The 15,305-nt window shown below is 38.2% G+C and overlaps 1 protein-coding gene across 1 annotated transcript in view; it reads right to left on the minus strand.

The window, feature by feature from the left end:
• The window catches only part of LOC112150885, a gene marked incomplete at its 3' end in the record, with an annotated part of 49,028 nt that overhangs the window by 21,497 nt on the left and 12,226 nt on the right, over nt 1-15,305 (minus strand). Inside the window, 5 exon segments of the mRNA XM_024279407.2 lie at nt 2,663-2,728; nt 8,089-8,227; nt 10,971-11,076; nt 13,272-13,340; nt 13,438-13,511. Coding sequence (XP_024135175.1) covers nt 2,663-2,728; nt 8,089-8,227; nt 10,971-11,076; nt 13,272-13,340; nt 13,438-13,511 — 454 coding nt within the window.

Below are 15,305 nucleotides of genomic sequence, written 5' to 3' on the forward strand. Positions count from 1 at the left end.
GCACAGTGCATGAATACATTTTTTCTTTGCTCCAAGTCCTTTCAAAGGCTGTTTGAAGAGGTTTTTTCTCCAGCTCTTGTGAGATAAATTCCTTCTTCCTTTTCAAAAGTCACTCTGCTGTTCACTGTCTGAGAACATCCTGTTTCTTTCCACACCCGAAACATGAATCCCTTCTCTCTCTAGAGCATTCAAATGATCATACACCTACCACAGATTACATAGAACAGTTTACAGATTACCTCTTCTAGTAGACAGTAGGGATCTGTATGCATCCCGATACTTGTCTCACGATATGATACGTATCGCGATATATCTCATGACTGTACCAGAACAATTTTTCCCTTTATCTTTAAGAGTATAACTTCATATATTTTGCCGTAGTAAAATGGAAAAATTCGTTTTATTTAATGATAACAATTTTAAGCACTAGGGCTATATAACTGCGTACCTCACGGTACAATGGGATTCGCGATACATGGCTCAAGATATTGATGATATCGCAATATTGTGATAACTAGTAAAATAATCTCTAATAACTCACTTTATATAGAGGAACACATATTATTTGGGAAAATATATCCCCATTTATTTAGCTTGAACACAATCATAATGAATAAATTGTGTCTTATTTTGAGCAAAAAATAATAGACACTTTTATGCAAATCAGTAATACTATGTCTCTGATATCATTGATACCAAGTGAATTAGAATTATCTATAAAACTCAGTGTTGCCAATAGTAAACATGAACAGCAGTGGCACTACTTGGTACACAATTGTTGTAAACAACAGAACAAAAATTAAATAATTCCGCAACAGTCAATCTTGCAACGCGCCCTCATTTACCTCCAAAAGAGCGTCTCACCAAAGGATGATGAATATAAGGTTTTACAGCCTCTTCAAATGAAAATAAAAGATTGATATTTGGTAAGAACCTATCTATAATAAATCGCAGGACTAAATATCGCGATATATTGATATTTTGGCACACGCCTAGTAAGAATTCTAACTGTATCTCATGTACCGGTTGCTTTTACTCACACATTTATAGTGCTTTTATTTTGGCAAATTAAGAAATATTTGTTTTAAAAGGCAATATTGTCTGATTTCCATTACAAATTAATTTTCAATGAATGTGCGGTTGTAAATCAGCAGTGGCGGGCCGTCAGGGCCTGCAAGGCCTTCTCTAATGGCCTAAAAATATCTGAATCACAGACTGATGTTAATTATTATTTATTTCCGTGAATACGTATTCTATAATTCCAAATGCTCTGTCTTCGTCCTTTCATTGCTGTCTCCCTGGCTGCGCTGCTTCCAGACGTGTATTTTCCTATTTAAGCATTAACCAATCACATTGCAGCACCATTTGTTGCTAGGGTCAAAGAAATCTGCCTGAAGGCCTTCACAATCATGTGTCATGTTTAAAGCTGTAATGTTTTGTGTTTAAATTAAAACTTCTCATACAGTGTTTGTTGTGTTTTTTCTTTATTAACACAAATGGTCCACGCTTTAGATTAGGGTACTGCAAACTAGTGTAATAAGCAGTGTATAAACACATTTACAAGCATATTCTTAGTGGCTTATTAACTTGGTATTAGACATCAGTAATAAGCAATATAAGCAGTTCATTAATATCTTTATAAGCATATTGTTTGTGGCCTTTTGCTTTGCGATTTAATAGCAGTCCAATAAGCAGCTTATTAATATCTTTATAAGCATATTTTTACCGGCCCATTAACCTGATACTATATAATACTGTAATAAGTAGCTTACAAATTGCTTATTAAGTATTTATAAGCACATAATTAATTGGATTGACATCATGCCATAATTTAGATAATGGTGTAATAAGCGGCTTATTAATATCTTTATAAGTGCATATAAGCAAATTATAAGCATCTTACTAATGCTTATTAATATCTTATTAATACTTAACAAGCACACCTTAATATAAAGCGTTACCGAATCTACAGCTGTGAAGTTCAGCAGAACTTTGGCGCACTTCACCAACAGCACTTTAACTCACGTGCAGAGCACTGGAATCAGCGAATTATATGATACTGGCAACACGTCACAGACTTCCAGTTCTGAACCAATCCCAAGTAAAAACTAAGTAGTAACATGTCTCATACTGACAAAAACCACAAGGATGAACGTTAAACACAAGCTGGTTCTTGTGAGATCTTGTTGTTTTGGTCGTGGTGTAGAGCTGCTAAAACAATGTGGACAACATGAATTTCTATCAGCTTTTGTGCTTGATTGCACTTCAAATACATGCAAATAACATCAGCCAAAATAGAACCCGTTAGAATAATATCTGCTCAAATGAAAAGTCAATATTTTCAATAAAACATCCAATATTAAAGGATTATTTAAATTTGTATTTAGATTTGTGAACAATCTAAGACAGGAAATAAAAATACAGTTCAGCAGGTCATTCATAAAATAAATATTGTACATTTTTCTTTTGAAATTGGTAAGGGTACATTTTATTATTTACGTAAAATTGTGTTAAGCAGTGTTCAGCTTTCAGCTTTGCCTTTTTAAATGCGAACGCTGGATGTAACTTCTCCCTTAGTCGGCCCTGTCGCCATTGTGTCTGACGTCACCGTGAAAAGTCTGTCGCAGTTTTAATGTGACACTGATGCGTCTGTTAGACTCACCTGACATGTAGAAGAGCGGCACACGCCTCGCTGCCGGCTAACACATAACTGATTCCTATTGAAATGCTGTTGAAAGATAAAGGGAGATGAAAGAAGAGGGTGAAGGAGAAGAGAAAGTCAGGTTGTTAGTTTGAAGCAGTGATCAAGCACGCTGTCAGGGTGCTGCTGCCGCAGCGTGATGAGCAAAGTGGTCCGAGGTTACAGTTTCATTTCCTTTACCGTCACAGGTTCTCTATCCCTCAAATGTTCACCCTCTTTACTGTTAAACTTCAGAGAACTTTGAAAACACCTTTCAGTTAAAGCTGAACACCCAGCTGGTGGATGAACTTCAGACTCGCTCAGAACGGACTCCAAACCTCACCTTTGTGCTTGTTTTTACACTTAGCTTTTGAAATGACAAATCTGTTTTGTACTGCAGTCATGCAAACGTTAGACCACGTTAGACCACATTACACACACTTTTCAAACACATTACACACAGGTTACACACAGTTTGTACACAAATAATAGATGTTACACACACGCATTACACAGACAATATATACACACATTACACACACTTTGCACAAACATTTCACACACGTTACACAGGTTGCACACATTACAAAAATGTTACACCCAGGTCTCACACATGTTACACACACTTTACACACAAATAGTACATATTTTACACACACATGACATAAAACAATACACACATGCTGCACACACGTTACGCACACGTTACACACGATACACAAACATTACACACACGCATTATGCACATGTTACACACGTTACACAACATTACACACACATTATGCACATGTTACACACGTTACACAACATTACACACACATTGCACACAGGTTAACCATGTTGCACACATTAAACAAATGCTACACACACGTTACACACAGGTTAACCACGTGTTACACACATTACACAAATGTTGCACACACGTTACACACAGGTTAACCCCATGTTACACACACGTTACACACAGGTTAACCCCATGTTACACACATGTTACACACACGTTACACACACGTTTAACCACATGTTACACACATTACACACATGTTACACACACGTTCCACACAGGTTAACCGCATGTTACACACACGATACACACTGGTTAACCACATGTTACACACATTACACACACGTTACACACAGGTTAAAGACATGTTACACACACATCACACACATGTTACACACGTTACACAACATTAAACACACATTACATATAGGTTAACCACATGGACACAGGTTACACACCTGTACACACACATTACAAACAGATTACACACACGTTACACACAGGTTAAAGACATGTTACACACAAGTTTCACACACATTACACACATTACACACCCGTTACACACAGGTTAAAGACATGTTACACACACGTTACACACACATTACAAACATGGTACACACGTTACACAACATTATACACACGTTACATATAGGTTAACCACATGGACACAGGTTACACACCTGTACACACACATTACAAACCGATTACACACACGTTACACACAGGTTACACACACTTTTCACACAGATTGCAGACACACATGTTTCACACGTTACAAAAACACTACACACACACACACGTTAAACAAACATTACACACATGTTACACACAGGTTAGTCACATTTTACACACTTGTTACACAGGTTACATATATGTTGGACAAAAGTTACACAGACGTTACACACACACACACACCCACAGGTTACACACACTTTTCACACAAATTGCACACACATTACACACAGGTGTAACGTTAAAAACGTTACACAGGTTACACACACATGTAACACACATTACACACGCATTATACACACACTCATTACACACAGGTTACATACACATAACCCCTTTACAATGGAAGAGAATATTTGTTAATTTAAACAATTCAGGGAGGCAATCAAAATACATAATGTAAATTCAGGCACAGTTTCAGCCTTGATTAGAAACAAATGCTGTATCTCAATCAATTAAATTTATTTTATTCCTATTATGATCAATGTTATGAATTTCAAGTTTATTATTCCAGATAAATACTCTACTAAATGTCTGCATATCATGATTGAATCGCAACATTATGTTTTAGTAAAGTACAGCAGAATACGGCACTAGTTTGATCGGAAGGCACACCAAAACAGTTCACTAAACATTTCAAACTGACAGCAGGTGTCAACAAAAGTTCTTATTTTTGTTGATTTTCAATAAGAATGGTTCTCTCTGTGCTGCAGACAGAAAGACAGAAGTTACACGGCTCCCAAGGGACCATCTACAAAGAGAAAAAATAATAATAAAAAAAACAAAAACAAAAACAATAATCTCTCTAAAACAACCAAAACGATTAAATTGTTACATTTATATGAGCTAGTTATGAAAATGTATGATCATATTTTTGCGATAACAACACATTCTTAATGGAAATATGAATTATATATGATTAAAAATGTTCAATAGTTCTGAAAATACTAAAGTTACAGTCACTAAACTTTCTCACATGACTAATTATCACCTATTTTTATTAGTTAACTACTTTTTAACTTAAACTCTACTATTGATTGATCGTTAAAGCTACTTTACAGAATACTTGAAAATGAAAAAACTCAGGAATTCGTCAAACTTTCTTCACTGCAGGACAAAGTTTTACTAAAATCATTCATGTCACAAAGAAAGAGCATGTTTATGTTAAACACATCATGCAAGTCTAACGATCTTTGCTCGGAATATGGATGCAGCACAAATACAGCCTGGCTCTGGACCTGCTGCTTCTCTGAATGTTGTCTATCTTTCTGTTACGCAAAACCCACAGTGTCCATTTCTGCCAATAAACATCCAAAATCCTGATCCAGCCTTCAAATACGATTGTTGTTCTCTGCATGACAGTCTATCACCGATTCCCCTGAGGGTAGACTCTCCTACTGGAACATACTAAACAGATGAAATGCTTCAGCTTCAATTAGAGGAGTGTGCTGACTGTTGAACAGGCAGCAGAAGTTTCTCTGCCAAAGTTCTTCTCACGTAAGGACTCATGTTGTTGTTTTTTACAGTGGGGCCGTGAATAAGTGTTAATGCTGATGTCATCCTTTCATCAGGTTTAGTTTGCTTTCACACTCTGAACTCTTAGAGGACAACCAAAGACTGAAATTGACACAACCCATTTGAAAAAGGATGACACTTCCAACAGCCACTCATTTGGGGGTGGTGGTAATGTCAGGTGTCATGGCTGCCCACCTAGCTAAAGATCTCTACCTCCACACTCTGGAGCCTGACTTGTGGTGTGCTTCAGGGTTCAATGTTCGTTGTGCATCTATTTTCTGGTTAAGTGTTTGAGATTATAGTTTCCCTGACCACACCCACAATTCTGTGTCAAAGCCGTAGATCTAGACTGTGTCACTGACCTCTTTGGAGAAGAAGAGAAAACATAACTAAGAGGTCCGTTTTCGCAAAATCCATCATCCATTTTACTACAACTCATACCTCTACTAATGTTAGAAATAACAGCTTTTTATTTTAAAATTTTTAATTTGTTTTTTTCATATAGAATAGTTTTCATGTAACACATATTTTTCTTATTATTTTACAAATTAAAACATATTTTATGTTTTACATCTTATTCCAAGAAAACCAACAACTTATTTAACCTTCGGGAGATCCTGCAGATTTTTTAAGAAGTAGAGATTTTTGCAATGAAAAAACTGGTGATTTTTGGATGTATTGACAAAAACTAGCACATGAGTCATGAGTTGTTTTTTTTTTCCAGTCAGGAAGGTTTTTTGGAACAGAGAAGGAGCACTCAGAGGCGTGTGTCTGCAGAGCAGAGGTGTGTGTGAACGTGGGCCACTGGCTGTGAAGGGCAGCGCGGAGTCCGTGTGTGTCGGGTAACGGAGCGGCTGAGCCTCAGCATTGATCCGGCTCTTAGCCTCCTTGAACACAATGACGGAACCATCGATCAGTTGCTGTTTCAGAGCTGTTCTCGCACTGATAACGCCGCCCTCCAGCCGCGATGCTAAAAGCCCCGCGGCCCTCCCTGGGAGGTCGCGCACACCCGTCCGCGCACAAACCCGTGCTGCCCGCATTAAAGCGATAAAACCAGACAAACTGACCTCAGATGCTGTTTTCCAAAGCTCACCTTCAATGCTTCAGGGTTTCTAAATCAATGGTGAAGACCCAAAATAAAATGATTTTAAATTTCATTAGTTCCACTAAAAGCATTAAGGGAGCACTGCTGAAGTGCAACTCTGACATGATTTATGCAGCTCTGGAGGAACCAAAACACACATCTGTGGGTCATGTATGTGAGCTATTACTAAAACACCGTACAGATATTATTGCTTTAGTGAGGCGATCTGAACTGAACAGTCAGCCGACAGTCTTTGTGTCAATTTTAATTGAATAAACTGAATTAATTGTAATTAAATGTGGGCAAGTGAGGTCGTCTTTTCACGCTTATTAAATCAAATGACACACATATTTCTGAGACTCCATCTCATTAGCATGACCAAACTTTCCTCAAAAACTCACTGTATATACCTAGGTTCATGTTTTCTGCCCTGTAATTCATCACCATTCCACTAGGGGCAGTGGAAGGGTGTATTTCAAAATGGCCGCTTCCATGAAATCTCAAAAACACTTTTGGTGGGAAAAAGTTTAGCTTCTTTTCAAAACTTCTTAATGAGAAAAACTAATGTAGTATTATTCATTGTTTTAAACGTTCCTGGTTCAAAACTATTGCTCGCCATTTTTGTTGAAATGATAATGCGCTAGTGGAAGAGCATGTAAGTGGATATGTGACAGGAAGTGGGGACCACTGGTTCCACCTACATCTGAGCAGCAAATTTCTTTTCAGAAGCTAAAAACGGCATAATCCTAACTAAAAGACCACTAAGAATCCTTTTAAAATAGATTAAAAGATGATCGGAGTGGTTCTGAGATAGTTTCACTGGTGAGGACTGTATGAAACCTCATTATTGTTCTAGAAACCATTAACAGGCAAAAACCAAAGTGATGTTGTATAGTTGGAAAACCACTGAAACATTTAGAAAAGATTAAATGAACTCTAAAATTGATTCTGAACTGCTTGGGGAGCTAATGCAACGATTTATAAAGGGGTTTAAAGTGTTCCCGCCCCCTGCTCTTCATCGGCACACGTGCACTGAGCTCTAAAGTAATTAAAGGTTTGAGACACCCTCTTTTGAAAGACTACAAAGGAAGGCATTGCAATAATCTACTCTACTAGCAAACAAATTATAGACTTGTGCATACATGCACTGGATGTGTTTTTGGGAAGATAAAACCCTATCCAGTGAAATCCTAATCCTTGGTGAGACAATCATTCTCTTGGTTTGAAGACTAGTCACTAAAAACTGAGTTTACAGTTTTTTGTACAAGACATTTCTCAGAGGCAAGAACTTACAACTGGAAGAGGAGGATGCAGCTGAAGGCGTAGCTCATGGGCTGGGACAGGAAGAGGCAACCCAGGAGATGTAAGTTAGGTTGAAGGCTCTCCGCCTGCTCCTGCAGTGTGAGGGTGTGTGGCTGCAGCAGACCTGTGTCTGAGAAAAGCAGATGGGAGTAAAGACAGGTTGATACGCTACCTGTCTTTAGCATAGCTTGGTATGTTCACAGCAGGCATGTGGAGAACATTCAAGCTGAAAATGCAAAAGCTATTTGCAAAATGTGACTTTTGCTAAAAGACTGGAGATTTTGTTAAAGATCTATGACAGAGCGTTGAAGTTAACCTACCTTTCTGACAAATCTGTAGTAAAATTATTTAAAAGGTAGCTAAAAACACATCTTTTTTAGATTGCTTTTTTTATTCAGTTTTTAAATTCTGTTTTACTTTGTGTTTTATTCTGTTTTATTTTGTTTTAGTATGAAGCACTTTGTGATTTTTATCTTGAAAGGTAAATACAGATTATTATATTATTATTATTACCAATTTTGCAAAAATATTTAGCGTGTTGTTTAACCCTTTAACATCTGAGGCATTGTCTGTGACGCTTAAACACAAAATCTTTAACATACTGAACTTTTTTTTTTTTTTTTTCAAACAAGAACAACAACAACAACAAAAAAATAAATAAAAAGAAACAATGCAAATTATCCCACAAACAATCTTGGATGTAACAACAGATGTTCAGAGTTTGAAAAAGGGCTCTGGATGAAGCTAAAAGCTTATAAAACCCCTTCTTCTTTGTCCGAGCTGCTTTTCTCCTTCAGAATCTGCATGAATCACTTTGATTGTGTTAATGTTTGAACAGTTACAGTAAATCAAAGAACATGAACACTAAAGCCCCGCTGTTAAAGGGTTAAATATGAGCTAAACTCTAAATTAGCCCCAAAAAAACTTTAGCAGAAAACAAATTAGCCAAAAAAGCTAGCACATAGCTTATACTAGTTAAACTCCAAGATAACTCAAACTTCCCCAGTAAAGTAAATTAGTCAAAATGTTAGCCTGTTTCTAAAATAGAAGCTAAGCTCTAAATTAGCTTAAAAACCCCAGTGGATAACAAATTAGCCAAAAACGTTAGCATGTTGCTAAAATATTAGCTAAACTCCAAAATAAAAAAAAACTCAGTAGATGCCAAGTTACCCGAAAGAGCTATGCTAATTTAACAGCTCAATGCCAAATTTTTTGAAAATTACAATAAAAGACGGAAACATAGCCCATTAATATGTTTAAAGGCTTGTTGAAGGCCTAAAAAAACTTTAAAACTTGTGTAGCAACGTGTGAATGCAAGAATTTTGAACATAGAAGCCAGAAACCATTACAAAGTCTATTCATTTACATGTAGACTTATCAGTGGAAGTGGTTGCTCAACTGTGTGTTGCCACGTTAACGCATCAATCAATAGCAGTTACACTCTGTAACGCTCTTTAGCAAAGTCTGACCCTGTCTCATTGTAGAAACTACAAACTTCAGAGAGTGACCGAAAACTGAAGAGTTGTCATTAAAAAAGAAACAAAAACGAACCAAATATCCGGCCTTAAGAAAAAAGATGAAAGTGAAATTTATTAGGTATGCAGCAGGTATCCTAAAGCCTGGAGGCACGTTTTGTTTTTATAATCCATGCCCTGCTGAACTTTTTTATGCTGGCCTTTTATGCACGCAGCGTGAATAAAGCATTAACCTTATAATCCACTTCAAAGACAAAGACGTGACTCGCTGCAGACCTGTTAGACTTCTGAGCCTTGCAGAGGAGCAAGCACAAATGACTTCTAATCGGTATCTGCATACACCTGTGCCTATGAGCACACACACACAAACCCGTGGGTGCACTGTTTGACGAGTCAGGTGCACATGTGCATGAGGTTGATGGTCTAAGTGTTTAAAGCTCATCCTTTAAACTGAAGGTTAGCAGCCTGAAATGACTCCCTGATCAAAGATGAATGTTGGAGCTACGGGTGAAAGTTCCAGCTTAACTCCTGGCTTCTAAACTGTAATTGGCGTGTGCTGATGTAGCGTTTCTACGCCTTTTACATTTATTTATACATGGATGTACTGGGATGCCAACACATTCTCATCCCCGAGTCATCACATGTTGACGTTTGGTTAAGACTCCTTTCACATCACTTTTTGACGTTTGGGGTGTCTCCAACTCGTCATTTTTTGACGTGCTAACTGATCCTAAAATCAAGGGTCTGCAATCCTCGGGATGCAGTCCCGAATGCAGTACCAGATGCGCACGGGTCCACTGGACCTGTCCAGTACTGGTACCCTAACCTTAAACCAGTACTGCTTCGTGTCCATTATCGCAACCCGCAGCTGGTACCTAAACCCGGTATCAGTACCCCAATCCGACATCAGACCAGATGCAGTACCGGACCTGAATTGGACGCGTCCAGTACCGGTACCCTAACTTAAAACCGGTGCTGGTTCGTGTCCGGTAACGCAATTGGTTTGGTATCCTAATCCAGTACCGGTACACTAAACTTAACCCGGTACTGGTTCACATCCGGTACTGTGTTCGGTTTGGTACCTGCACATGTCTGGTATTGCATCTGGTCCGGTGTCGGGTTAGGGTACTGGGTTTGGGTACCGGTGTGCAACGCATCGTGGTACTGGTTGTAGACCCGTGATTTAATGGGAACACCCAAAACATCAAAAAGTGGCCCGGAGGGGTCCTTAACCAAACGTCAGTATGGGACCGCTTGGGAGTGAGAATGTGTTGGGATGCAGGAACACGCCCGCAGCTGGATGGGCTCCAACAACCGTGTGACACCAAAAGGGCTAAAGCGGGTTCTGAAGATGGATGGATGTTTCAGCCTTTAAAAGGACAAGAAGGAAGTTCTGACCTGCTCCTGCATGGTCGGCTTCATACTCCTCCTCTTCCTCGTCATCTGTGAAAGTTGGGCTTTGGATGTTTACTGGACTCATCACGATGCACTCTGCCACTCCGGTCTGAGACAAAAAAACCTTGAATGAGTAGCAACAGGAGGCACTGTGGGAGACTCTCCAGATCCCCCAACCAGCATCGGTTCAGTCAGTCAGATGCTGGAGATTCTACAAAAGATATCTACAGTGATCTACAAAAGCTTAGCTTAAACCAAAGCTTTTGAAAGCCTCAGAATTATTGACAAGAATGTATAAGAGGTTTTAAATCTCATCGGGACCCACCTTGGTTAAATAAAGGCAATTTGATAATGTCTGTTGATCAGAGTGTCAAGGTATGTTTACACTGTTCATGTGTTGCACATTCAAGAAAACAGTGTGTTCACATTTGAGCAGCACCGGGACAAGCAGGAATTGTCAGGAAAATAATTCTTCGTCTTTTGCTTTTTAACTCTTTGCTAGCGCTTGTCCGCCACCTACTGTATAAGTAGCAGAGACTCGGTGCAAAAAGTCAAAGAGGTGCTAATCTTGCAAATCTTAAGCGTGACTAACACAGCTCATTCCGATACATGAAAGTCAAGGTGTGATATAATTCTGACTGGACACAAACTACAATTATTCATTTCTCTCTCATATTCATGTTTGAAACGGCTGGGACTGCCGTGTTTTGAAAAGGACGCTACCCACACGTAACTTCATTCAGTCATCCAGGTCATGATAAAATGAAAACAGTTCTATAAAACTCAACTGGACACAGTTTTAGGCTTGAAGTTGTTTTACCTCTCATCCGAGCGGCTTCTTCAGTTCTGTATCACTGAGTTCGGGGGACAACGACTCGGTCGCTGAGGGGCGTTGCTATGAAAGGACTAAAACTCCAGTTGTGAGGATCTACATCTATAGCTCAACGCCAGTCGTACAGTACTGAAGTACGGAGAGAAAATAGTCTCACTCTGGTTTGTGCGTGCATAATTCTTGATTTGTGCGTAACTTTGGATGCGTGCATATTCTTGATGTGTAACTCATAATACATTATGTGCATAAGTACAAAAATTACAAAACATGCAAAATCCAATTTAAATATGCACAAATTAAAATTAAAACAGATTGAAATGCATGCTAATCTTTAAAAATTATGCACACATCTGTTGTTACTCACACAAAATCACATATATATAAATCTGCTGAGACTCTTAATGTTTCCGAGATTTGTCTCTAAGTGATGCGTTTAAATGCTGCCAGAATGCTGGGTCATCAGTGTTTTCTTATCAGCCGTTTTGAACTTAGATTGTGAATATTACAACAGTTATTTCACCAGATATTATTCACAGTATAGGTTCAAAGTGGCTGAAAAGAAAACACTTATGGATGAATCTTTTCTTTCTATGAGACATGAAAAGAGTCTCACTTCAGATTTGTGTGTAACTGAGGTTTTGTGTGTGCGTAATTTCTAAATCTTTGATTGTATAATTAGTTTCATGTTGTTGTAATTTTAAGATGTGCATGTATAAATTGTATTTTGTAGTTTTTTTGTATTTTGTAACTTTTGTACTTATACACACAATGTATTAAGTGAGTTACAAATCAGGAATATGCACGCACAATTCCAAAGTTATGCACAAATCTAGAATTACGCACGCACAAATCCTAATTTATGCACAAATCAAGAATTATGCACACATAATTCCAAAGTTATGTACAAATCTAGAATTATTTGCACACAAGTGCTAATAGGGGTGAGTCCATTTTCTCTCCATACTGAAAAAGCCACTTGGGTGAGACGTGAAACGTCTTCAAGACTAAAACTGCGTCCAGTTGAATTTTCTTAAACTTTTTCATTTTACCTGTTTTGTATGTAGAGTCTACGAGCGGTCTTAAAAACTTACATAGCGATGCATAAACGTGAAAGTTCTGGACCAGAAGCCCCAATTCAAGTTTATGTATATTTACATAGACTTTACATTGAAAGTGGCTGCTTTAGTGTGTACCTTAAGCAGTCAAAGAGAAACACTTGTGCATGTATTTGTGCTGCTTTGAGGACTTGAACAAATATTTCTGAACACAGAAAACTTCCTTTTTTGCCAACTTGCAAAGCATTTTTACAGCTATTAATCTTTCATTACACATAGAAAAAGATTTATTGCAAAAAAGTTGCAATGCATTATTTTCCAGATGCACAAATTCCAAAACTTAATTACACGCGTGGATGTCATGTTCCAGCTGCAAATATAACTCCTTAGCACTGTGCGGGCTCCGTTTCCACTGACCTTTAGAGACTCCAGCTGCATTGCCTGACATTTCTGAAGAAGCTCCACAAACAGGTAGATGAGTAGGGCCTGGAGAACAGAGGACATGCAATAAATAAATCTACTCTTGGGTTTTTTTTGTTTTTTTTTTAACTGTCAGAGTCCAGGAAAGGTCTACATGACTTACCTGAACACAGAAACCAACAAGGAAGGAGATGAGGAAGGGCACCATGCCAGCATGAGCTATCGTTACAGGAAGACCTTCAAGCAGAAACAGGAAGTCAGAGCTGAAAACCCAGCTTAGTGGTAGAGAAGACATCTTTCCCGCCTGTCAGTCATCATCTCATCTTTGCTCTCACAGACACTCAAACCTCCCATTAAGTTTAATGGATGGTGCTGATTTCAATATGAGATTTTGAGTGGCTAAACAAGTTCAGAGACCCCCCCTCCACCCGCTCTACCAACCCCAAACCTGAATGAGAAGGAAATCCTTCTAAATAAAAAAGCGTTAAATTTAATGTACCATTTAACTCCCCCTATACCCAAATCTGTCTGCTCTTCAACACACTTCATAAACCATTTCACGGTGCTCTGCTGAAAGCTGGACAAGGCTTTAATTATCCCATCTTATATCGGAACAGAGCACACCCCAGATTTTACCCTCATGTCAACCAGAAAGCCTCTGATTTCCAGCGTTTGCTAAGATTCCTACTCAGCATCTTGAAGCGTTTTGTAGATTATTTACATTATAAAAAGCAATAAATATATATTTTATCTTTTTAAATTTAGCTAAAATATTATGATAATCTTTTAGATCGTTCTGTAGTACAAATTGGTGGAAAAACCTACCATTGAATCTGTTTTGGAGTTTTTTTATAGCGGTTTTTCCTTTCGTTATTAATACCTATGGTTTTACAGTACAAATAAGAGTGTACAGGAAACACAAGGCAAAGTAGAAAATTTTGTCTTTTTTTACTGCAAAATTTGAAAAAATGAAAACAAACAGCTTTCATGTACAGACAAAATCAAAAGCAATAAATCAAAAAAAAAAAAATCTAATACAAGGTCAAAAGAACCCCAAAACAACATTATTTTTTACTTCTTACCAGTAAGAAGGATCATCTACCTCATAATCTGTTTCAAATTCCAAAGAATTAGGATAATTCCTAAATTTTCCAATTAGTCAAAATATCTCAATACAGAGGTGGGACCAAGTCATTTGCAAGTCACAAGTTAAGTCTCAACTTTTTGTCCTCAAGTCCCAAGTCAAAAGCAGTCAAGTCCCAAGTCAAGACCAACAAGTCTCAACTTGAGTCCAAGTCCTGCCAGTGAATGTTTCAAGTTCTTTTTACAACAGAGTGTTATTATTTACAGAGACCATGAGATCATGTCTATGTCAACATACTTTTTCCTCTCTGGATGTTGGGGAAAATAGCTAGTCTTTCGGAGCCATAAGGCTAAAGTACAAGTCAAGTCAAATGTCATTGATGTTCAAGTCCAGGTCAAGTCACGGGTTACTGGTGGGAAAGTCCAAATCAAGTCTAAAGTCATCAAATTCATGACTTGAGTCTGACTCAAGTCCAAGTCATGCAACTCAAGTCCACACCTTTGCCTCATACATCTGTGAAGTTATTGTTTCTTTTTTTTTGCAACTAAACATTCTGAGGGCTTAAAATCTAAATGTCAATCTTGACTTCTGATTCTATGTAGTGCTGAACCAATGGTGGCTTGTTCATTCATTCATCTTCTGGTCCGCTTCTTCCCCTTCGGGATCGCAGGGGTGCCGGAGCCTAACCCGGCTACTGATGGGCGAAGGCGGGGTTTACCTTGGACAGGTCGCCAGTCTGTCGCAGGGCCTCAATCACACACACATACACATACACTCCTTTCCTTTTCCTTTTAATCCAAACGCCAATGGACAATCCGGACACAAACAACATGCTAAGTCAATCACTTCTTGTGATCATTCTGACAGTAAAATCTCACATTTTATCTGTCATCTTGTTACTAAAAATGTGTATTATTCTTTGACTCAACCTCTTTTTTTTAATTGAC

This window comes from Oryzias melastigma, linkage group LG4 (genome assembly GCF_002922805.2).
Source record: "Oryzias melastigma strain HK-1 linkage group LG4, ASM292280v2, whole genome shotgun sequence".
In the NCBI taxonomy this organism is placed as follows: Eukaryota; Metazoa; Chordata; class Actinopteri; order Beloniformes; family Adrianichthyidae; genus Oryzias; species Oryzias melastigma.